Source organism: Eublepharis macularius, chromosome 4 (assembly GCF_028583425.1).
Source record: "Eublepharis macularius isolate TG4126 chromosome 4, MPM_Emac_v1.0, whole genome shotgun sequence".
Classification (NCBI taxonomy): Eukaryota; Metazoa; Chordata; class Lepidosauria; order Squamata; family Eublepharidae; genus Eublepharis; species Eublepharis macularius.
Genome location: NC_072793.1, coordinates 26,224,655 through 26,247,690, shown reverse-complemented (window position 1 = coordinate 26,247,690; position 23,036 = coordinate 26,224,655). Strand labels below are relative to the sequence as shown.

General features: G+C 49.7%; 1 protein-coding gene across 2 annotated transcripts; it reads right to left on the bottom strand.

The window, feature by feature from the left end:
- Nucleotides 1-2,165: 2,165 nt before the first annotated feature.
- Nucleotides 2,166-21,627, bottom strand: RBFOX3 (RNA binding fox-1 homolog 3). Of its 2 annotated transcripts, none has more exons than XM_054976934.1 (11): nucleotides 21,391-21,627; nucleotides 20,049-20,189; nucleotides 18,622-18,675; nucleotides 16,860-16,952; nucleotides 15,703-15,763; nucleotides 15,270-15,323; nucleotides 14,628-14,760; nucleotides 9,606-9,645; nucleotides 8,706-8,767; nucleotides 3,352-3,430; nucleotides 2,166-2,210 (listed from the first exon to the last, which is right to left on the bottom strand). In XM_054976934.1, exons 1-11 carry the CDS (start codon nucleotides 21,610-21,612, stop codon nucleotides 2,166-2,168), a joined length of 984 nt encoding a protein of 327 aa, XP_054832909.1. In that variant the 5' UTR covers nucleotides 21,613-21,627. The 2 variants fall into 2 exon arrangements, with proteins under 2 accessions (XP_054832909.1, XP_054832910.1); XM_054976935.1 differs by having other exon boundaries at nucleotides 20,049-20,186; nucleotides 21,391-21,612.
- Nucleotides 21,628-23,036: the final 1,409 nt, after the last annotated feature.

Below are 23,036 nucleotides of genomic sequence, written 5' to 3'. Positions count from 1 at the left end.
CAGCAAATAACTGGTTCTCCTAGCGCCCTGGCCTGCTTCACTTCCTGCCTCCACCATGGGGCTCTGGCTCTCCCACTGGCTTGACCATGCAGTCCTTCAGGATGTGATTGCCCCAGGCACCGTGAAAGGGCACGCGGCATTTCTCGGCCCTTCAGACCAGGGCTGGAACTTCCTGGTAGATCTGGGGGGTCTATGGGCAAGGCAGCGATGTTCTCAGGTGGCTCTTGGCCCTATAAGCCAGGTGTTGGTGACCAGCCAAGCCTACAACAAGGAGGGTAAATGAGAGTGGGAAGTCTGACACCCCCCCCCCCCGGACTGGACAGGTGGGAACGGGGAGCCTCAGGTGGAGGGGAAAGTGCAATCTCTTCAAAGAAAACCCCCTCCTGGACCCGAGATTCCTACCCATTGGAACAGGGGGGCTGCTCCCAAAGCCCCTGGCCTGGCCCCGCCCCGCCTGGGAAACCAAGGCCTTGCCAACTTGACAAATGGATGAACCAGCAAAGCACAAAAAGCATTGGGAGGTTCTGGGAAGGAAGAAGCAGGATTGCTAGCCCTGCAGGTGCGCTCGTGGCATAATCTGCAGCATGGGACAACCGCAGTTCATCTTCAGGAGGGCTGGAAGGAAGACATGGTGGCCTGGGGCCTGCAGAGTCCAGTCTGTGTCAGTGCCTGTCCCTCCTGGCCCCGTGGTCTGCAGCAGGGGAGCAGGGCACAGATCTCCCGGTGCGGACGGCTTTGCAGAGTCTGTGGGCAGCTGCCGTCCCTCCGTCCAGTTGGGTTGGTCGGTGCTTGCGCTCCGGATGGCCTGTCGCTTGGGGCGCATGTGTGGACAGAAGGGGGCTTTCACTCAGTCGCTTGGCTCGTTAGTTTTGTAATTGTTTTGTTGCTTTGCTTAAAAAAATTTTTTTTGTGCCCTTCCTGGTCCCAGAAGGAAACAGCTGAAGGTTTCACTACAACAGAAAACAAAGGCAGAACGTTCCATGGAGCAACCTGCAGGCAGCAGCCTGGGGGAAGAGTGGTGCAGCAGGAGGCAGGGAAGGGCTTTGTGCTCTCTGGTGCGTGCTGGTCCAAAGTGTCAGAACTGGGAAGCGGGGCACTGGCCCTCCGCCCCTGTGATCCTCCACCACGCCCCACCTCTTTCTATCTTTGTACAAATGCCCTCCCCTCCAGTTCGCCTTCTGTATCTTGTGCTGGTCTTGTCTAGAAGAGCAGGAGTGACTCGCCTCCTCTACAAAACTGACGAAGGAGCCGGGATCGTGCAGCACACTTGGGCTATTCTCAGTCAGTTCCCTGCATACTGCTGTTGAACACTGAACCTAGAGAGGGACCTTACAAGGACCCCTGGCGGCCCCTTGCTATCACTTCTAGGTGACATTAATCCCAGGGGGTGCAGGGTGCTCTCCAGTCCCCTACCAAGGCATGCTTAGTGGCAAAACCCCACCCCATCTCCCTTCCTGAAGACATCACTCCTGGACCAGGGCTGGGGAGGTGTCCCCCCCCATGCAAATAGATGAGGAGAGGGGGGGAATCCTCCTTGCTGTTATTTGGAGACTCAGCACACCTAAGCATGAGAGGGCAAGGTTAGAGCCTGGGCATGTTAGTATTCTGCACCCCACCCACCTGCCCTAACCTAACATTAGCAGCGCTGACATTCCTTCTCAAGAGGGAGTGAAGAGAATGGGTAGTTTCCATCTGAGAGGGATAAAATCCTGAGGTCTTATAACTATCCTCGCACTTTCTCTTGAGATGTGTAAGACTGAAAGACCCAACACAAGGGGGGCAGATGTTGCTATCTTGACAGCAACTGTGTCCCGCCAAGGACTCCTAGAACAGGGAGCGGCAGGAAACCAGGACGGGCTGTGGGAAAGCTCTCCTTGAGGTTCTGCTTGCTGGTGGCTTTGTCTGGTGAAAGCAGGTCCCTGTGTCTCTCCCCCCGCCCACCCCGGGCTGGTTGCTTTGCAAAAATGAAAACAAAACTTGGCTGTACACCATCTGAGGCAGTTGGGATGTGAGGCTTGGGAGGCGGCTTGAGGTAAAGAAATATGTGGTTTAGGCTGCCGAGGGTCGGCAGCATGGGGCAGGGCGCCCCATGTCCGTTTGATTTTGGTTTGGTTTCTAAGGAGCAGTCAGTGTTACTATTGTGAGGAGGGGCTGGGTCTGTCTTGCTAGTAGGGAGTGAAGCGGCTGTACCCTCCTCGGTATAGACTAGCCTGCAACATCAAAGACGGAGAAAAAGCCAATCAGTAAAAAGGAGAGGCACAGCCCATCCCTGCCCTGTTAGGTCAGCCAACAGAACGGTCTCTCCGGACTCCAAGCTGGCAGAGGCCTTCTTTGGTGGTGGTGGCCAAGTGGAAGTAGGTGGGCTGAATTGTTAGCATGCAAATCTGCTTCGGGCCTGGACTCAGAGGAATTCCAGATAATGAGGGATGAATCACTGTGCCGATATTATTTCTTAGGGGAAAAGGCCTGTTTCCTATGAACCCTTACAGGACAGATGGCTGGCCTTCAAGCCTTGGTTTCTCCTAATGCAGCCCCAAATCCTTCCCCCCTCCCCAGTGTTCCCCCTCCCGAAAAAACAATGACAGTTGAACCAATTGATAAGCCTCTGGGATTAGTTATGTGTTAGTTTTTGGTTTATCAACAGGAAGACACGGACACCAATGGGCGAGCTAGCGGGCGGTCCCAGAAGAGGCACCGAGGAAGATTTGTAAAAGCAAAAATTATTGCAGGATGGCTTGGATGTTTCTCCTCTTTGATGCTGTATCTATAGCTGCTTGCCGGAAGGCATCGCTGCAAGAACTGAGTGTGACAGTGCGTGCAAGACTGGGAAGGGCAAGAGAAGGCATTGGTTTTGCACCTGTGTGCATGAGTGTATGTACTTGCACATACCCAACTGCAGTTCTCTAGCTAAGAATTATCTGCTCCTTGTGGTGGGGTGCGGGCGGGGAGTGGAGCAAGGCAGTTAGTTTCTAGCTCCTTGACGGAGCAAGGCAGCTAGTTTCTAGGAAGCTGGTGAAATATTAAGAAGCTTGGTAACTGCCCTTTGCGCCTCCCAGCGTGTGTCTCTGTTTGCGTGCTTTTCCGACCGGGCTGCGAGGGCAGAAGGGTCTAGGTCAAGGCCCTGTTTGTGAGTTTCTCCTCTTTTGAGTTTTCATTCCTGCACTCCTTTGGTTTTCTTCTCTGATGGAGCCTGGACCACGAGGGAGCAACGGCAGAATGAACATGGGCCACTCCCAGAGGCATCCCACTCCTACCCCTTTACTCTAAAGGGCTGAACCGACCCCAAACAGGCATGCTACCCACACAACGCGCACACACACACACAACCAGGGTGAAAGAAGCGGCTCTTACCATGGTACCAATGCTGTAAGTAGCAGCAGGGCCGATGGTGTGGTGGTAAGGGTCTGCGGCTGCATAAACTCTGCCGTAACTAGGAGCGAACACAGGGGGCAGCGTTAGAAACTGGGGGGGTCGCAGAGTTGCCAACCCTAAATGTTCAAAAAATTATGAGTCAGGCATCGTAAGTGGAAAAAAAGATCACAATACACACAAGAGAGAAATTCTGAGATTCTTTTGCAGAACACACTAAAAGACAACCATTACATTTCCTCCATAATCATAAACAGGGCTTTTTCTCTGGGAAAGGAAGTGGTGGAACTCAGTGGGTTGCCCTCGAAGAAAATGGTCACATGGCTGGTGGCCCCGCCCCCTGATCTCCAGACAGAGGGGAGTTGAGATTGCCCTCTGCGCTGCCGAGTGGTGCGGAGGGCAATCTAAACTCCCCTCTGTCTGGAGATCAGGGGGCGGGGCCACCAGCCATGTGACCATTTTCAAGAGGTTCCGGAACTCTGTTCCATCACGTCCCAGCTGAAAAAAAAGCCCTGACCATAAAGATCATTTCAAACATTGGAGCATGTTTAAAATAGCAAGATCTGTGAAAACAGGGGACTTCCTCCTCTAGTTTCTTGGTTTGGATTTTCCTGAAAGCTTCCAAGGAGTGTGTGTGTGTGTGTGTGGTGGGGGGGGGGTGTATGTGTGTGTTAATTACTACTAAGCAGAGGAAAGAAAGATAAAACATGGCGATCCTATATTTATGCTTGAAAGAAAAGGGGAATGAAGCCCAAGGGAAATAAAGAAAGCCCCTGAAGAATCTGAGACCATCAGTGTAAAAACAGGGATGAAAAGGACAAAAATCAAAAAAAGGGTTTTGAGATCTGCGCTCTGGATGATCTGGTCAAACCCAAACCAAGCACCTGGTCTTGTTGCCCATTTCTTGTGCGTTTAGAACATTTACAGTCCACAGACTCGGCTTAAAAAAGGTAGCTTAAAATCATGAACACTAAAATAACTTATAAAAAACATTGGACATGTTGCAAATACATAGTATGGCCTTTGAGCATTGATCCACCAGCCAGCCATTCTCCTCTCTAAATGACAGAAAGTCCCCAAAGTCTACAAATTACACGATCAGCTAAGGGATTCCACGCACGTTACAGTTTGCTTTGGATGAAACCCCCAACCCACCTTGTGTTTAACCTGTGACTGTAAGCCATCTTTAAAATAGGGTGTGTGCGCGCGCATCATCTCCCGGGCACGCCTGGAGGCAAAAGGTGCCTCTTCGTCCCTCTCCTTTTCACCTGGCCCATTTTAACTAGCAGAGAAGGGCCGTGGAGGATGGGCCATTTGCCTTACTGGCAGCTCCACACAACGGCCAAGGATCTTCCTGTATCATCTAATCGCACCTGAGCAAACACGTGGAATGCAAACGGCCCTCCTCTCACAACCTTTCTTCACTAGCTAAAGTGTAGGGAGGTGAAAGGATGAAATGAAGACTCTACAGCGTCCATGCGCACACACAAGTAGATCAATCGCTCCCCCTCTGTTTTAAAGGTAAGCTTATAGTCACATGCTCACAGGTGGTTTGGGGTTTCCTCCAAAGCAAACTAAAGTTTGTGTTACCTGTGAGGAGGTCCTAAGTTGCATTTCTAACCACCTGGCACCACTTTTTTGCTACAAAGTGGCAGGGAGAGGGGATGGCCCGCAGATGACGCACATTTGCAATGAACGCATGAATCTAGATTTGGGGTGGGGAGAGAAGCAAGCACCCCCCCCTTTTTGCATCAGCTGCTCTTCACTTACAAATTGCTCCCTCTATGAGGCAGAGAAGTGCCATGTGGGGTTTGGTAACATGAGCCGGCTGCATAATTCAAGCCACCAGCAAGATCTTTCCCAGTCTTTAATGGAAGAATTTTGGGCACTGAACCTGGGATGTTCTTCATGTGTTCTATCCATTTAATTAAAACTGAGAGCCGAGCTACAAGTGATGAATGACACTTGAACGGCAAGTGAACGGACACGTGTATTCCTCCCTGTTCACTTGTGCTCCACTTGATCACGTGGAGTCTGTTCACTTGCCGTTCAAGTGTCATTCGTCACTTGTAGCTTGGCCCTGAGAGTTAGGGACAACTTTTATCTGGGACCTATCTGTAAAATCAGCAGATAGATTTGTTTAAAAGAACCATTTGGCCTTAAGGTGGAAGGAAATTAAAAAAATATATTATTATTTATATTTTACTGGATTAGCTTTCACAAACATTATTTCCCAAGCCCCCTCAAACCTATGGCCCTCCAGGTCATTCATTCTGTGAAAAAGCAGCAGGAGGAAGTAGTATATACACTTCTGCAATATGAATGTTCTTAATATACATGAAACTCCCATAAGTACCTCTTTAATAAGGATATATTTTAAATGCTCAATGGGTCACAAAAGCATGAGCTTTACTGTACCAAGCTTTGCATCATCTTATTTGACATTTCTAACAAAAGGATATTGATAACCCTAACCTGCAATTTAGAAAGAAAATCTAAAATGGAGTGAGCGTTCAATTAATATTTTCATGGAGCAAACAGGAAAAAATGAGGGGCTGCTATATTTCGGAAACATAACAGGAAATGGCCAAATCCGGGGCAACCTGCCCCCGCCCCGTCCACAAAACACGGAGGCTAGCAAGGGCGATTTGCAAGCGGGAGCTGGTTTCTATTCTCGGGTCCCTGTGCTTGGTGGGGACCCTTGAGAGCATCGAGTGCTTGATGCCTGCATTTTAGATGTCATTTCTCACTAAGGAGGAAGGCTTTAAAGCCTGTGGGCATTTTAAATCAACCTGCAAGGGAAACGAGGCAATCCCAGACCACATTAGCTGTTCATTTCTAGTTCCAACCATCACAACTGGATCCAATCAGCCCTGACAACAGGAGCCCTTCAGATGTTACTGCTGCAGTATCAGAGTGGCTCCCCGGGGCTTCGTCCCATTCCGCTGCGGGAATGTTTGAAAGCTTGACAACATGTGGGCAGGGCTAATAAAAAGGGTGATTCCCGTTGACTCATTGCCTTTCCTGCTGCCTAGGGGAGGGAGGTGTGGGAGGAAGTCCTGGGGACATTGCTTCTGTGCCCCCGTGGGTCACAGGAGACCCCATTCTCCCTAACTGAGAGATGAGCCGCCTTCTCCTTGATAGCAAATGGAATGGAAACTAGTTGTTTTCGCTTTCAATGAGAAATAGAAAATTTGAAGTTTTCATCTATCTCACGAGGCACCGTGGAGCAGACCAAACGTTTCCACCCCGAAACAGGGAGAAATTGCTGCAGTTCATGAAGGCTGAGAAACAGCACGAAATCAGAAGAGGCCTTCTATCAGTCGCCTGTCAGCTGTGAGCAAGCAAAGCCCTCTTTCGGTGTCAGTCTGTGCTTGATAGCTGGGGCTGCTTTCCACACAGCGATGTTTCCCCCAGGCAGATATCAGGATGCCCCTGCTGTCTGTGAGAGCATCGGTGTGACATCGGTGCGCCTTCTGAGGACCACTGGTGGGCCTCCTGGGGCTTTCTCCTCCGAGCTGGACCAAATGAAACCTCCTTCTAGGAGCCTCAAAAGAGAAAGCGTGGGATGGCTGGAAAGGGACAGAGAATCCGTGCGGATGCTCCATCTGCAGCCAAGATGGGGAGGGGAGGGGGAGCTGAGCTCTGCCTTGGGAATGGCAGAGCTAAGCTCTGCATTCCTTCCCCCTCCCCGCTTTAGCAGGCTTTCACGGCTGAGCCTCGGTGCATCTTTGCACAGTGCTTCGCCTGGGCTGGGGGGAGAGAGAGGTAGGGCATGGCGTCTGCAGTGAACAGGGTGGGGACAGGGCATGCAGCTGCCATCCCCACCCGCTTCCTCGCCACTCGCGGCTGCTTCCACAGCAAGGGCACGTTTCCTCACCCTTGTACGGAAGCAGCCCGAGTAAAATGGAACAAATGGTAAGATTTTAGATTTGTATTCAAGGGTTGGAAATAACCTGGTAGATCCTAATCAGTAAAAACTCAACAAACTAACCAACCCAAATCTCTGTCTGAAAGGGCCACAGCAGAGTCACGACAGGGGCTAAAGGGTACTGCACCTTTAAAACCAACTTCTCCCTTTCTCTTATCTTGGAAGAATGGCAGGAAGAAGATTCCTCCTTTCAGTTAGGCAGACTTCTGCCTTGGCCTTAAAATGGAGGCACTGGGCCCTTTCCGATGCTGTATGGCAAGAATGAGCGCACACTGCGCACTAGGAGTGGATATATACACCACGGGTCTATGCATGCAGTTTCTTTGCGCCACCAGGAGATCTGCTTTTTCAGGGTTTATGATTGAATGGGGGTGCGGGAAGGACTTTATGCTTGTGGGACGTGTGGAACGCATGTCCCGATTGAGGCGCGGCTTGCTGCCACAATGCTGTGTCCCCCACCCCCCACCCCCCTACAATGCCTATTAATTCTCCCAGTCACAATGCCTGAAATGGGCTGATGGGCAGCTGAGGAGCGGGGACAGCAACTCTGGCTCTGAAAACAAAACAACAACAAAAACCCACTTGCTGACTCCTCAGTTTTGCATTTTGTTGAAGTCCGTGAGGTTTTACATCGACGTCTTTAGGGAAAATCAGAGTGAAGGAGAATATGGTAACTAAATGGAGGACAGATCAAACTGGTTTCGGTATGCAGGAAATGAAGATTAAATAGATTTCTGGCTGCACTTGGAAGCTAGTGAGAGAAGGGGCGGGACTGTCAATATTGGATCCTATGAATGAAGAGGAGGAAATTATAAGAGGATTTTGGGGGGGTGGGGGGTGGGGAAAGGAAGAGCCCAGTTTCAAAGGCTCTTAGACCAACATTCCAAAAGAAGAATGAAGCTACAACTTACGATGGACATTCAGTAGCTAAAATATTAAGCAGTGAAAGCTCAGGGGTTATATAAATAATAATATTTATATCACACTTATACTTCATGCACATTATCTCAGTAATCCCTGACCGACCCTATCAGGTGATGTTATTGCCATATTGCCGATGGGGAGGAGAGAGTAACAGACCACCTAAAAAAGTTCTCCTCCCCACACCCGAACACTCCCAGTCCACCCTCTTAACTGCTGTGCCATACTGGCCCTTTTACATGACTACCTATGACTTAGATGTATTTTAGACAACGCACACCAAATAACCAGTATCCTGCTAAAGACAAAGACGATTCTCCATTCTGACTCCCTGGACAGAAGGATCCCTTAATACAGTGGATCTACTCTTAAGCCCTGCCTCCTGGAAGTTGGCTGATAACATCGAAGGGGGTCCAGGACATGAATTGCCAGATCAATTTTCTCCTGGGTAAAAGTGATGCTCTCCGCATACAAGGCGGCTTACCTGTCGCTGTAAGCTGCCGCTGCTGCTGCAGGCTGGGCATATCTGTAGGCTGCATAACCCCCCTGAAGCAAACAAGAAAAATACGGCATTAAGGTGCGAAACCTGCCCACCTTGGCAGCAAGGGACGGGGGTGCCTAGGCCACAAGAGGCCAGTTCCTAGCAAAGGGACTGGGCACACCAGGTGCCAGCCCAACCCAGGGGGGAGTCATGTAGCCACCCCCCAAGACTAGCCCAACACCAGTCTCATTAGCATTCCCTGGGGGTCTCGCTAACATTAACCTGCAGAAATTAAACATGCCGAGGAGAGAATGTCACCTCCCTGGCGGGTGGCGGTGTTAACGAGATGTCGCCTCTGATAAATCCATCACAGCCTGCCTGAAATATTGCCCAGAGCATTTTAAATATGGAGGGGAAATGCTGCTCTAATACAGCCTGCTGACACGGGGCCAGAAAATAAATTCTGCCCTCTGGGGGAGCAGATGTAAAAAAAGGAACAGGCGACCAGCATATCACACCTGCACGACTCTCATCCCCAACCCTAGTTCATCATCTTGCACGGCATCCGACGTGCTGCTTTGTGCTGCTCCCCTTTCAGCCTATATGCCAGGGGAAGCTGATTTTAAGCATGTCTACAATTACATTTCTGAAGTTTTCTGCATTAAGGTTTGCAACTCAAGAGCGACAAAAAAAAAAAAATGTTGCCATTTGTCAGACCTGACATACCCTCCACAAACCGGCATGCCCGTTTATCAGCAGGGGACACCGTTCGTGGGAACGGGAAGTAAGTTGCACACATGAAAACCAGCTGCTTGGTTTCCACAGCCCTGACTTGAAACTAAGATGCTGTGTTTGCTTTATAAACAAGGACTCCCCAAGAGCAATCGCAGGAGCCAGGCTTACGTAAATTTCAGCACCGTAGAATCCGTCTTGGTAAACCACTCTGCAAAGGAAGCAAGGGGGGGGGGGAGAAAAAAAGCAACCATGACTTCTACTTGTTTCTGAAGCACTTTATACATTCCATGCGGCTCCAAATTTGTTTCAAGGGATACCCCCAGTGCTGACACCCAATCAGCCCTTGCAAGTTGGTTTTCATTGCTCTTAATTGCCTTTCTCTGCCTAGACGGTGGGAGTTATGCAAGTCATCAGGCTGATGGGGTGATCTGCCTGACAGGTGAGTGGGATGACCAAGGGAGAGGGGGGAGGAAGCATCTGCTCATAGTCACTTTCAGGTGCAGTCCATATATCGGGGCTTTCGTATGAATGCTGTGACAGCCTTGAGTCCCTTTAAATCTTTTTTTAATGCACAAGTTTTGGAGCCACATGCCTGTAGGGTACTGAAAGTAAGGGAAGGAACTTCTGGGCCATCCCGGACTACCTGTCATCTCTCGCACAGCTTCTATTTGGGCTTTCCTCCTCCTAGGCTTCCAGATGTCCCACGCATACCCCTACTTCTCTTGCTGCCACCGTAATGCAGCTCCTTGCCGCCGCCACCCCCCCACTTCTACTTGGTGCAAAATGTAAAATAATCAGTTTTAGAACAGAGCATGCAAATGGAGCATTTTCTGCAGCGAACATCTGCATACATTTAATTGGCTTGCATAATTTATGTTGGGCTTGGAATTTGAGGTTGTGGGGCGGGGGGGGGGGAATCCATGACTACACAGGGTGCTTTCCCAGCTGTGAGCTGACTGTGATACGAGAAATGCCACACGAGTGCCTTTCCGTGCAGCAGCCCCACCCACTGCACGACTCCAACGGCATAAAACAAACAAACAAAATCCCTCCCTTTCACTGCATAGCTCAGTCAACTCAAATTTCCCTATAGAGTGATTATGTCCAGGTAGAACGAACTGGCTTCATTTCTTTAACAGCAAAGGGTAAAGCAGTTGTTACGAACAGGTTCAGGACTCCTGACCACAACATGGGGAAACACGAGGCAGGAGACAGGGAGGTCTTCTGGGATTTCTCGGTTAACGATCAAATTATATTTTTCCTACGGAGTTTGGCACCTACTTAATGCGAGAGGGTCCCATCATCCATTTCATATGTGTGTCCAGACAATATGGCAAAGAATGCTAGTCACATGACCAGGCACACATAAGAGAGGGGCTTCATAACGGGAAATGTCTCGGTCCTCCAAGCATCTAGCAAAGCATGCTATCAGGGCTCGTCACTGGTATGTTTGGAAGTCCAGTGTGTCTGCACCATAAACTGTTCACCGCAGCTTCTCACTGAACTCCAGAGTCATTTCCAAGGGGGAAATGAGGACACTGCCTTCTAGCTTGTGCTTCGGACTGCTGGGGGGAGGGGTTGCCTTGTTATCTTGGGCCCCCAATCTGAATCAATTTCTGATTTAAAAGGCTGCTCCCGCCCTCCCTACCAATATGTTGTGGGAGGGGGGCAGGGTTGCATTTTTATCTTGGCCCTCCATTTAGATTTCAATGAATCCTGATTAAAATGTTGCTCCCCCCACCCTGTGTACTATCAGCAGGGGTGGATGTTGGACTTGGACCAATCTTGGGAACCGTAACTGGAAATGTTTGAGCTGTATTGATGAGTTGAAATGATGTTATTGTTGGTTTTAAATTCTGATGATTTGACTGTGGTTTTAAATTGTATCTTCACTTGATGTAATCCACCCTGAGCCAGCTTGTGGGGAGGGCAGGCTAAAAATCGAATAATAAAATCAAATAAAAAACAAAATAAAAGTGCAGCTGTGGACTAGGGAAAAAACTGTGTCGTAGCAGCCCCCCGTCTTTGTACTCAGCTATGTAAGTCAAAACAAGGGGACCACGGTGTTCTAAGGCTGGTATAAATACAATTACCACCACGCTCAAACTAAAATCTAAATATTTTTAGTAATTTCTACCACACATTTGTATTCAATACAATTATATTCATACAGGGATACAAGATTCCTTAAAGGGACAGTACACAATTCCAAAGGTAAATGTGAAGTTAGCCAGTCTCTTAATGTATTCTTTTTCCTTTTTCCTTCCAACCCCTTGAAGAGAACGTCCAGCTTTCCAGCAACCAAACTTGCTACTGGCATGTTTTCATTAGCTTCCTCAAAGTAACTTAACAGACACAAATGTCTTATGGAACCAATGCCTTTATAATATTATTTTCTGGCATCATTTTACTCTCCATAGGATAAATTCCTCCTATTCCTAATTTAATGGGCAAAAGGTTGTAGTCAGCTATCTAGCACAACACGGGACTGCCCGCTACCCAAACGGCTTGAAACATAATCCTATCTGTGTCTACTCAGATGTTCCTCACTATGTTCAGTGGGGCTTACTCTCAGGTAAGTGAGCTTAGGACTGCAGCACTGGGGACATTCAAAAGCTCTGCCTGTCTCGCTGTACCGTTAATCAATTTCACTGGGTCACCACAAGCTTTAGAACTGTAGCAGAGGGAGAAGAGTGCTATTTGTATTCACTCTCCAGCCATGCATAATTTTAAAAATCTCTAACTTGTCTCCCCTCACTTCATTAATCACCTCTTTTTAAAACCGAAAAGCCTCAGGCTCTTGAGTCATTCCTTGTAGGCGATCATTTGGGTTTCCCTTTATGCACTTTTTCCAGCCCTACAAAATCCATTTTGAAAAGCAGTAACAAAAACTGTACGTGGTATTCCAAATGTAGCCACACCATATTTAGTTAGTGGAATGTAAACAAAAAAATCCTGTGACTCTTGGGATTATTCTCATCACAACTGAAAGACAAAGGGGGGGGGGGGGAGAGAATATCGGAGGGAAAAGAAAAACTTTTACTCTGAAATATAGATAGCGTTAAACAAGAGGCTTCTGAGGACACAATTCAAAGTCATCCTGTAAGAAGGAGCCTTTGGAAACAAGGCTAGTAACATGGGGGCATTCTCCATGTTTCAGAATTATAAACTGTCAGTTCATTCTGCCATGGTTGGAACATAATCAAAGACCTTGTTGTGCTTATGGAACTGAGACTGCAACTCTAAGAACTCTCTCTTGGGAGTAAGCACCATTGAATAAGATGGGACATTTCCAAGTAGACAGACTTAGGCTTGCTTCCATAGAGTACTAAAACCCAAAGACACCAACTACGAACTAAGCCCCATTGAATTCAATTAGACTTACTTATAAGTAAACAGATCAGTTATACTGCAGTGTCTAGGAATGTGGTGTTATTACTGAACTGCAGTAGAGAAGAGCAAGAGTCCAGTAGCACCTATAAGACTAACAAAAATTTGTGGTAGGGTATGAGCTGTCGTGAGTGATAGCTCACTTCGTCAGATACTATGACTCACGAAAGCTCATCCCCTACCACAAATTTTGTTAGTCTTATAGGTGCTACTGGACTCTTGCTGTTTTCTACTGCTACAGACAAACATGGCTACCTATCTTGATCTACTGAACTGCAGTGTATTATCAGACTTAAGGAGCAATCCTAAGCAGATCTACTCAGTTAGTCCTATTTTCTTAAACTGGTCTTGCTCCCAGGAAAGCGTTCTTAGGATTGCAACCTTAGTGAAATTAAATAAAGGCATTTTTATTGGTAAAACACAAGAGACACAGGCACCCGAGACTTAATTTAGAATGGCAAACACAAGTTCATTCTAACTTCTCTATTTAAATTCTGCACTGATGTTAATTGGTAGACCTGTCACTGCAATGAAATCATTTAATAGCAAGAATGGAAAACCGCTGTCTCCCCCCCCCCCCGCCACTCCCCAGAAACACAAAAACATTTCCTGTCATCTCTGGGAGACAAAACATCCAGTGAGCACTTTCGCTTCAATTCGGAGGACTTGCAGTAGTGACACCCAGCCCCGTGGCTCCTGCACGGCTGCAGGGGGCTGGCAGGGCAAAAGACACATGAGGCAGGGCTGGAGTCTGCCCTGCCAGGTGATACATGGGCTGGAAGGAGTGGGCTTGAGGCCGCCGGCCCTGATGTGCACACTGAAGGTGTGCAATCGCCCATGCTTGGGAAGAAGCACCATGGCGGTGACCTCAGGAGTTGGACAGAGGCAGCTAAGCAGTGGTAGGCTGCAAGGGCAGGAGGGGGAGAGGAGGCAGCCCTGGGCCGTTTCCAGATGGCTTACCTTCTGCCGCTCCATGCCGCAACGTCGTGGCTTGTCCTGGGGCGAACGCGAAATATCGTGCGAGTTTTGTGCGACGTTGCGCAAAACTTGTGTGAGAAAATTCGATTATTTCGCGTTTTCCCCAGCACGAGCCGCGACGTTGCGGCATGGAGCGGCAGAAGGTAAGCCATCTGGAAACGGCCCTGGATGGAAAGGGGAAGGAAGGCAGACCGGAAGCAGAGGGAGGGAGAGGAAGAGGAAAGCAGGGGAGATGGGAGGAAGATTTATGGAGGCTTGTGCTTGGGAGCCTGGGTTGTGTGAGACAAGGGCCATTTCCACACGGCTTACCTTGTTCCGGAAAACAGCGAAATCTCGCACGAAATCTCGCAAGAAGACACTGTTATTGCGTGAAATCGTGCGAGAAGCTGCTGTTATTGTGCAAGAAGATGCTGTCTCCTGCGGTAACAGCGTCTTCTCGCGAGATTTCGCCATTTTCCGGAACAAGGTAAGCTCTGTGGAAACGGCCAAGCTGTGCAGTTTGCTCTTTTGCCTGCCTGAGCGGCAAGGCTTTGGAACTCGCTCAGCCAGGCTGTCCCCTCTGCCTCTACCAGGCATTTCCTCATGAGGGGAAGGCAGATGGGAAGGGGCCATGCTGGTGTGGCAGGAGGAGGGGGGACGAGTGGGAGCCTGTGAGCGCTGGGAAGCAAGCCCGGAAGGTGCCCTGAGGGTTTGTGGAAGGGGTCTTCCTCCAAGGTGGTGGCCGATTGGGCAAGCGCCTGCTAAGCTTAACAGCCAAACTGCTTCTCCTGAAGTGGTTCGCTCCACCCCCACCGAAGGGCCCAGCTGCTGCCAGATACTCACGCTCCGTAAGTGGGGATGGGCGGGGGTGGGGGAGCTGCCCGGAACGTGTTGTAGACTGTGCGGCCCCTTCCCCGTAAGTGTGCCCCTCGGTATGCTACTGTTGTTCCTGTGGCTGGGTATGGGAAACCTGTCACTGCAGGAGAGACAGAAAGAACTCCCATGAGCGCCCCCCCTGGAATAACCACCAACACATTGAAACATTTAATGGCCATTCCTGTGTGGCCGGCAGACAGGTAGTTCCTTGACAAAGAGGTGTGCAACCGTACATTTTAGAAGGGGATGGAAGACATATTCCAGTGGGCTAGGAAGCTAATACACACATCTCTTCTGTTCTACCTCCCTGTTATGTGCAGACCTTCCACTCCTAATCTCTCCCCGCCCCCCATCACTCCCTTCTATGGCCCTGAGACACAAGGCATGCAGTATCGCCCAAACGTTATTATGTCTCAGTTCTGCTTTACTGAAGTTCTAATTCTATCCATCAATCCACCTCTTCCTGCCTTTCTGGTCTTGAGCAGCAGCAACAGACAGCTGCATATCAGGAACAAGCAAGCACTGGTATCTCCTGTGAAACTCAGCGGCCTTCCCCAAACCCCCAAGGAGCAACTCTTGCCCAAGGATTTTGCTTGATCCAGACATTACCTGCATAGAACTCAGGGCCGTAGACGGTGCCCACGACAGGGTTAAGCTTCCAACCTGGGGGGAAAATAACAAGGGGACATGAAAACACCCCTTAAGTCCTACCTGCCCTCTATTTCCATCCCTCTTCTCTGTCTGCCTAAGAAAGGGCTGGCAGCATGACAAACAAGAGCCCTGGAGATGGATGGATGTCAGACCCATTGGAGATGAAGGCTGAAGGGTGCTAGGTCAATTTCTTCAGCAGGCTGAGCACCTATCTTTCCGCTTCTGCCCCTCAAGATGTATTACAAAACCAGCCCCCCCCCAACACATAATTTGCACTTCTTGAAGCTCCTCCAGTTGTGAGAAAACAACCTCCACTGCAGAGATGCATAAAGGGACTGCTAGATTGGCAGAAGTCACCCACTCCCCAGTTCTGCCCTCCCCACGCCATTACCATTTGTGTAAGGATTGGCCGCTTTCTTGTTTGTCATTACCCGTGCTGTGGCATTGTTGACCTGGGGGGAGAAAGAGCAGAGAAAGTGTGTGATTGACAGGACTCGGACCAGACGTTCTCCTGCTAAAAAAGGGGGCTATCTGGGACTGGGGACACAAGGAAAGTTTCAGGATTCATGAACATCCTTTAGGCTCCTGGATCAAATTCCCCATAGGGACTGGTCATCCCCACAGAGCGGGATCTGGCTCTGCCTGCAGTGCCAGACGTAACTGGAAATCCTCTTGAGCCACTCACCATCGATTTCCTAATCTTTGGGTCTCCTCCCCATTCAAAATGCCCTTTTGCTTTCCAACTTGCACCCTCTTTTAGAGCACGGATTTAAGACACGAGTGCAAGAGTCCCTGTACGTTGGCCATGTTCCTGAAACTTCCCCCTGCACAATCCCAGCGCCAAATCCACAACTAACATGCAGGGGCCTGCCCAGGCCGCATGCGCAGAGGGAGAACCATTTGCTGGACAGACCATGCAATGCCACACAAGAGAGGACGTAAGAAACCAAGCCCTGCAAAATGGCAGGAGATGGAGCAAAAGAGAGCATCTGGATCCACGGAACTGCCTCCCTTCCACACAGCTCTGGCTGACCAGGGCTAAGTAGCTCTGGCAGGAGCACCTTACACAGCTGGCACGATCCTTAGGCAGCAGCTCACGCCCCACTGGGATCAAGAAGAGGCATGCCAGCAGTCCCAGGACGAAACAAAACCACTTCTCATTCGCGTTGTTTATATCCACCACTGAATGTTTTAAATAAAAACATTCAGGAAGCAGGAAAGAAGGGCGGCCAAATAGCAAACCTCCGTATATGGCCTAAAGGTCTCAAGCCCATGGAGGCTCTAGCTGGTTTCTTAACAGGGGAAGGTTTAGGGGTGCTCGTTCTTACTTCCGCCATCAGTAGCTGATTGTGGAAGAGATTCCCCCTTTCTTCCCTTCCACTCTGCATCCCCTCCCCGCACCAACAGCATAGGGCATGCAAAATCCAGTCGCCCGCCTGCTCGTCTCGTGAGGCCCCCGAGGAAGGAACGTCCAAGAGGGGTGGGGTGGAGGAGAGCACGCATGGCTCCTAGTGCCCAACGCAGAGCAGGCAATGCGCTTCGCCGCACCTCAATTTTGCGTCCTTCTACGATGGTGCCGTTCAGCTTCTCCCGTGCCCGATCGGCATCTGCACTAGTTTCAAAAGTTACAAACCCAAAACCCTGTGAGTGGGGGAGAGAAAGAGAGAGAGAACGAGAGAGAGAGAGAGAGAGAGAGAGAGAGAGAGAGATGGGAAGGGAAAGAGGCCGCAGGAGGAGAAAAGGATGAAGAGAGAGAGAGAGAGAGGGGTGGGAGGGACAGGACAGAAAGAAGGGGTGAGTAAGGAGCAGCAGAGACAGAGACTGCCTGGGAGGAGAGGCAGGATGTGAACTCCCCAAACCACCCCAAGGACTGGGTGGAAGGGGCAATGGAAGGAGAAGGGAATAGGATAAGGCTGGAGAGGAGTAAGACAGACACTGGCTTCCTTAGAGGTGACAGCCGCAGGCCAAGATGTGGCACAGTGTTTACCCACTCCCAATGGGCCGCCAGAGGGGCAATGGATGTAGGTAAGTTCTGGGCTGTGATCCTGGTTATTTGCAATGGAATCTGCCCACCTCTGAATCTGTTTTTTTTTTCTGGAAAACGAAAGGAGGTCATAGCACTAAGAGCCATTACTGAAACGGACCAGGGCTTAGAAAAGAGGCTCACGGTGTCGTGCCACAAGTTTTAATACAGATTCAGCTGCAGCATATTAGCAAATCAAACTCTATTATATGCTACAGCCACTGGCGGGTCACCGCGCTGCTGTCAGTTCCTCGCTGATCCCTCCCCATCAGCCGGCAAAGGAATTGTTCTGCATCCGTGTGCTTTCCCTTGGCTGCTTCGATTTCAAGCACTTGGCTGTGGGTGCTTTGTTTTCCAGCAGGAGGAGAAGATGTGCAATTTGGGGGAGGATGGAGGTAGATGAGAAAGCGGGGGGGGGGGAATGCTACCTGCGTCTAAGTGCTTCCCATTTTGCTAGGTGTTCATTTGCCTGGGACAGAAGCAGACCAGTTTCTTCCCACCTTAGGCAACCGGCTGCACGGGGCCTTGTCCCTGAGAGACAGCGTTGACAGAGTGACCAACCAGAGGCTGTTGCATGTACTAGCGTTCAGTTTGCTGATCTATTACAGCCACTCATAATGAAAGAGAGCGCGCGTTCAATAGCACTGTGAGTCTCTTCGCAATACACATCCATCTTCTCCCTAGAGTTCTTTACCAGTTGAAAGGAATTTGAAATCCTGTCAATCGCTGACTACCTCATACCTTTTTGGAAATAAAGTTCGGGCCACGTCAAAAATATTTTCCTGTTTGTTTCTTAAAATGCAACTATATAACTGTGCTCATATTTGCCTCCTTCAACCTTATGTGCCAAGTTGCCTTACGTAAAATACTGCTTTTCTTCGGTGAGAATGATTACTCATTTCACCACGATTGAGTGTTCTTTTCCTGCGTTAAATTGCTATTTTTATATAAGCTTGTGGCTGCTAGTTTATCATCTTAGGAAGTTATGCCATTATGAATTTAGAATCAGAAGAATGCAAAACCTTTACAATAAGTACTACAAATTCTGCACATCAGCATTAGAGTGGAAAGTTCACATCAAAACGGTGTTAGCACTGTGGCTGCAGAGTTGCATAGGTGGGGAGGGGCAATAGGCAACGCGAGGCACCAAGAGGAAGTGGCAAAGAGAACAGGAGGAATAGGAGTTAATGGGGGCAGGGTGAAGAATTGAGAGGGCGGGCTGGCCCCGGGGAAGATGTGCTCACGTTGAAATTTGGGCCCAACCGGACACCATCTTGTTGAACCCACCTTGGAGCCGCGTTCATTGAAAATGATTTCAACATCCAGAATCTTTCCAAATTGCTGAAAAGAAGGGCAAACGGGAGGTGAAAATGGAACCTCGGCAAACATTCCCTTTCCACCCTATCTCGGCAATGAAAACCCTTCTGCTTTAACCTACCCACCCATCCAGGTATTGCACCCAGGCAACTGTTGGCATCAGAGGCCATTGTCAGAAGGTAAGTACGGAGGTCTGTCACCATACCCAGACATACACCGCTTCTTTTGCTGTGCTCCCACTGGCCACTGGGCCCCACCTCCATCCCTTGGAATCAGAGCAGCAGCAGGGAGGATGCTTCATCATTTGAGTAGGATCTACGCATTTCACGTTCTGGCATGCAGAGTTCCTCAGGTTTAGCCATGCTTGGCTGAGAAGACATGTCAACCCGCTGGGGCCCGGGGCCCTGAGAATCGGAGGAAACTCCTGCCTTGGCATGCCTTAACCAGGGAGCTAAAGCAAATCTTGAGGGGAAGGGAGGGAGGGAGTCTCTATAGATGAGACGTCTTACACGAGGTGGCTCGAGTGAAGAGAGACGCAATGTAAGCTGGGAAACGCACAAAACAGAGCAGAAGGCTTCATCCAGGGCTTTTTTTCTGGGAAAAGAGGTGGTGGAACTCAGAGTGGGTTGCCAGCACAGGGGGCAACTCCTGGCGGGAGGTATCACACGTGCACGTGCAAAGTGCACGCATGCTCCCAGGACCACCCAATGGGTCAGCTGGAACAAGGGGGGAGTTTTTAAAAGTTTATATCACCCTCGGCGAAAATGGTCACATGGTTGAAGCGGTGTGGAGGGCGATCTAAACTCCCCTCAGTCTGGAGATCAGGGGGTGGGGCCACCAGCCATGTGACCATTTTCAAGAGGTGCCGGAACTCTGTTCCACCGCGTTCCAGCTGAAAAAAAGCTCTAGCTTTGTCACTTCCCCCTCTCTACAAAGAGCAGGGAGATTGTTCCTTGGAGGGTTTTTTTAATTTCTTCTTTGCTTCCTCCAACCAGGAGGTGAAAGTAACATAGCCTTCAGGGTGGAGAAGGGGGAATTAACCAACCCACCCAGTAAGGATCTCTGGGCTGTTTGTAGAGAGGTAAAAGCGAAGGAGACTTCTGCTCTGTCTCTTACATTCCCCAGATAACACTGCATCTCTCTTCACTTGAGCACCCTCGTGTAAGATGTACCATCTATAGAGGCTCCCAGTGAGAGACCCTGCACACCACCTGTAGCTCTGCAAAGCACACCCAATGGCTACCAGTTGTTTGCAGAGGAGCTGCTTGGTCAGAATGCATGAGTTTGGGGACAAGCTTGGGGAAAGCATTCGCTCTGCCTTTACCACTGCCAGGGACCCTGAACCTCCTAGGGGCATGCAAGTGTGAATGCGGTGTATGTAGATGGAAATGACTCACCCCAAACATTTGCCGCAGGTCAGGGTCCCGAAAGCGGAAAGGGATGTTGGAAACATGTAACCGTTTGGGCTGCTGCTTATCAGAGCCGCTCTCCGGCGGGTGTAGCGTCTGGCTGTCTGTCTGTGCCGCTTCATCTGTCTGCTGGGAGAGGGGCGGGGAGAAAACAAATTTCCACTATGACTTCAGCACCGTTGCAGACGTGTGTACGTGCATATTTCTTGCCCTGCCTTGCAAGGGGCAGAAATATGTACAGGTATTAGGAGGTAGGTTTTGCTTGTCACAAACAGGTTTAGATTTTTGACAAGGGGCAGCCATCTGAGTACACGCTTGAATGTGGAGTCACAGGGTTCCAAATCTTTAATGGCATATGGAGACTGGGGGCATACAGAGATCATTAGAACATGAGTGGCAAGCTTGGAAGATCTATTCTCTTTCCCTATTCCTTTACCGTCGAACCCCCACCGCTATCAGCTCCAACTGCAACACTTAATAATACTAGCCTACGATAATGCTGTACAGTTCATTCTGGGGCACTTCAGAAGTGCTCTATAAATGCTAAGCATTGAGTATATGTGACAGTGGGATAACCACCGGGGCAGAACGGATGCCTCTGTGGACGGGGAAAAACACAGCCTAGCCCCGAACCATTTAGGCCATGTGGGGAGAAGGGCTTGTTCTCCTAGCTGCGTGGTGGCAAGGAGCCAGCCTGGAAATCGGGGACTGAGGAGCGGCTCGGAATTGCTTACTCAGCGCTTCCTGGCTGAGCTGCATTACAACCACATCACTGGCATGATGGGATTGGCAAGCTGCCAAGCAGGTAGATTACAAGTGATTAGGGACAAGAGGGGAGCCAGGAAACTTGAGCGCTGAGCCACAAATGCCCCTGGGGGCAACAGGGCGCTACAACTGCCTCAATGGGCCTGCCTGCCGCTGCACAAGTCCTCTGCCGCTTCAGCTCTGCCCCATCTCGATGCTGGCCCATAAATCCCTGGCTGTCTCTGGGTCTGGGCTGTAATGCAGAACAGGGTCAAACGGACAAGATGGTTAGAGGGGCAGGGAGGGAGCGTGACCTGCTGCTTCAATCCACCCCCTTGTCAAGCAGTGCCGCCACCCCTCCAGTGGAAACCAATGTGCCTCACCGCCCCCATTTCCATCTAATGGAAGTTCCTCCTTGGACTTCACACCTGATTTGGGGCTTGAATTCCCAGTTTCATGCTTCTATTTTGCATTCTCACAGAGACAGCTTTTCCTTCTTCCCTGTTCAAATTTGCTTTCCACAACTGCCCTGCACCCCACTTGCCAGGGGTCCTTTTCCAGCTGGTCTTCACTCAGGATCGCTTACCGGTACTGTCTGTGTGCCCGCTATGGACTGCGTGCTGGCGTCCGTACCCGGCTGCTCCGAGTGGCTCTGTGCTGGCGTATAGAGAGTCAAGGCATGCTCAGGTACTGTGCTCTGCCCTGAATAATCCTGTGCTGGGTGCGGGTGTGGTGGAGGAGCAAACTCTGCGGGGATGCCATTCTGCGGAGGCGGTGGGTACGTGGCTGGAGGGTAGGGCTGGGCCATTGCGTCAGGAGGAGCCGTGGCGTCCTGGTTGCCCTGCGAATACAGAATGAGAATTTGGTCACAGCACATCATCAAGTCCCTCTTCCCTTTGGAAGTGACCAAAACAGGTCTGGCCAAAGACCTCAGTCCTAGTAGTTTCTGGCTAGTATGTCCAGCATGCCACAGTCAGTGCTCGGTTGTGCTTTTAAAAAGGGTGGAAAGGAGTGGCCGTCCAAATTCTGCATTACAGAAGCCCAGATTTTGAAGCAAGAAAATACAAAGCCATGATGCAGGTTGAGGACATTTGCAGACACGTACCAAATTACCCTAATTCTAAGAGAACTTGAAATCTTTTGGCAAGCGCAGAGAGAATTAAAGGAGAAAAGGGGCCAGGGCATGTCGTGCAAAACTCTCGCGAGAAGATGCTATCTTCTGCGTTTTTTGCGCGATATTTCGCAACGTCCCGGGAGCAGGTAAGCAGTGTGAGAAGGGCCCTGGTGTATGATGAGAGTGTGGGGCAGGCACAAAGGAGCTGTTAAGAAAGACAATAAAACCCAACTCCTTAGAAGCCCTGCTCAGCTCCTTCTGAGACTGCACTAGACACACTGCAAAGAGTTTCCCCCACCAGATTCTCACAGTGGAGTCTGTTTGTTTTTAACGAAAGCAGATACTTTCAGGGCGTCTGATTCTGTACTGGACACCAGCTTCTATGGCTAAGTTAAGAATACAAGGAAAATGATGTGACTTGGTTATGGTATATCCTTGGAGTGAAGAAGGATGCTCATATGTTTTCTTGTAGCATTTCAATTTCCTGCCAGCAGAGGGAAAAATCAAATGCCAGAGGTCAAGAGAATGGTGCAATCTCTGTGGGTTTCAGGGCGGCAGAAGGAACATTTCCAGGACTTGCTTACTCCAGATGCAGGGGGTGTAAATTAGGTGGACAGATTTTGAAAAAGAAGCAGGAGAGACTTGAGGAACCGAACTTGTTTCTTAAGGTTGGCCAAAGTGGAGCCATCTTTTGCAGCGTTCGGTCTGCTCGATTAAAATCTGGCAAGTTCTAAATGGAGGCAATCTTTACTCTCAAATGTGTATGGAAACCTTACACGGTCTGATCCTGTTGCTATTCAGTTCAGGCCGTTGCAGATTCCACCTATTTTCCCCACTCCTGGCTTCCAGCTGGAATCAAACTGACAAGCCAGATTATCCCGAAATGATAAGCAAAATGCTGCTGATTTATTCAAAAGCACTGGATTTCTGATGTCACTGTGTCAGTGCCTGAAATGGATCTTTCTTCCTGTAAAAAAATGAGGCAGTTTTTAAAGAGAGAGAGAGAGACACACACACACAGGTGGCATGGGGTTTACTTATTGGTACTTGTGTGCCAGACGCATTGAGCCAGGGATTAATACTGCTGAAAGAAGAAGAAAAGAACTACCTTAAAAAAT

Excerpts from the sequence above, each read along its gene's own strand:
- RBFOX3 (XM_054976934.1), bottom strand. The coding sequence starts at position 21,612 with ATGGCCCAGCCCTACCCTCCAGCCACGTACCCACCGCCTCCGCAGAAT. Across the intron at positions 14,761-15,269 it reads CGGCCCTGAGTTCTATGCAG|TGACAGGTTTCCCATACCCA; the intron begins GTAATGTCTGGA and ends TCTCTCCTGCAG. Across the intron at positions 9,646-14,627 it reads CCCATCCCCACTTACGGAGC|AGTGGTTTACCAAGACGGAT; the intron begins GTGAGTATCTGG and ends CTTCCTTTGCAG.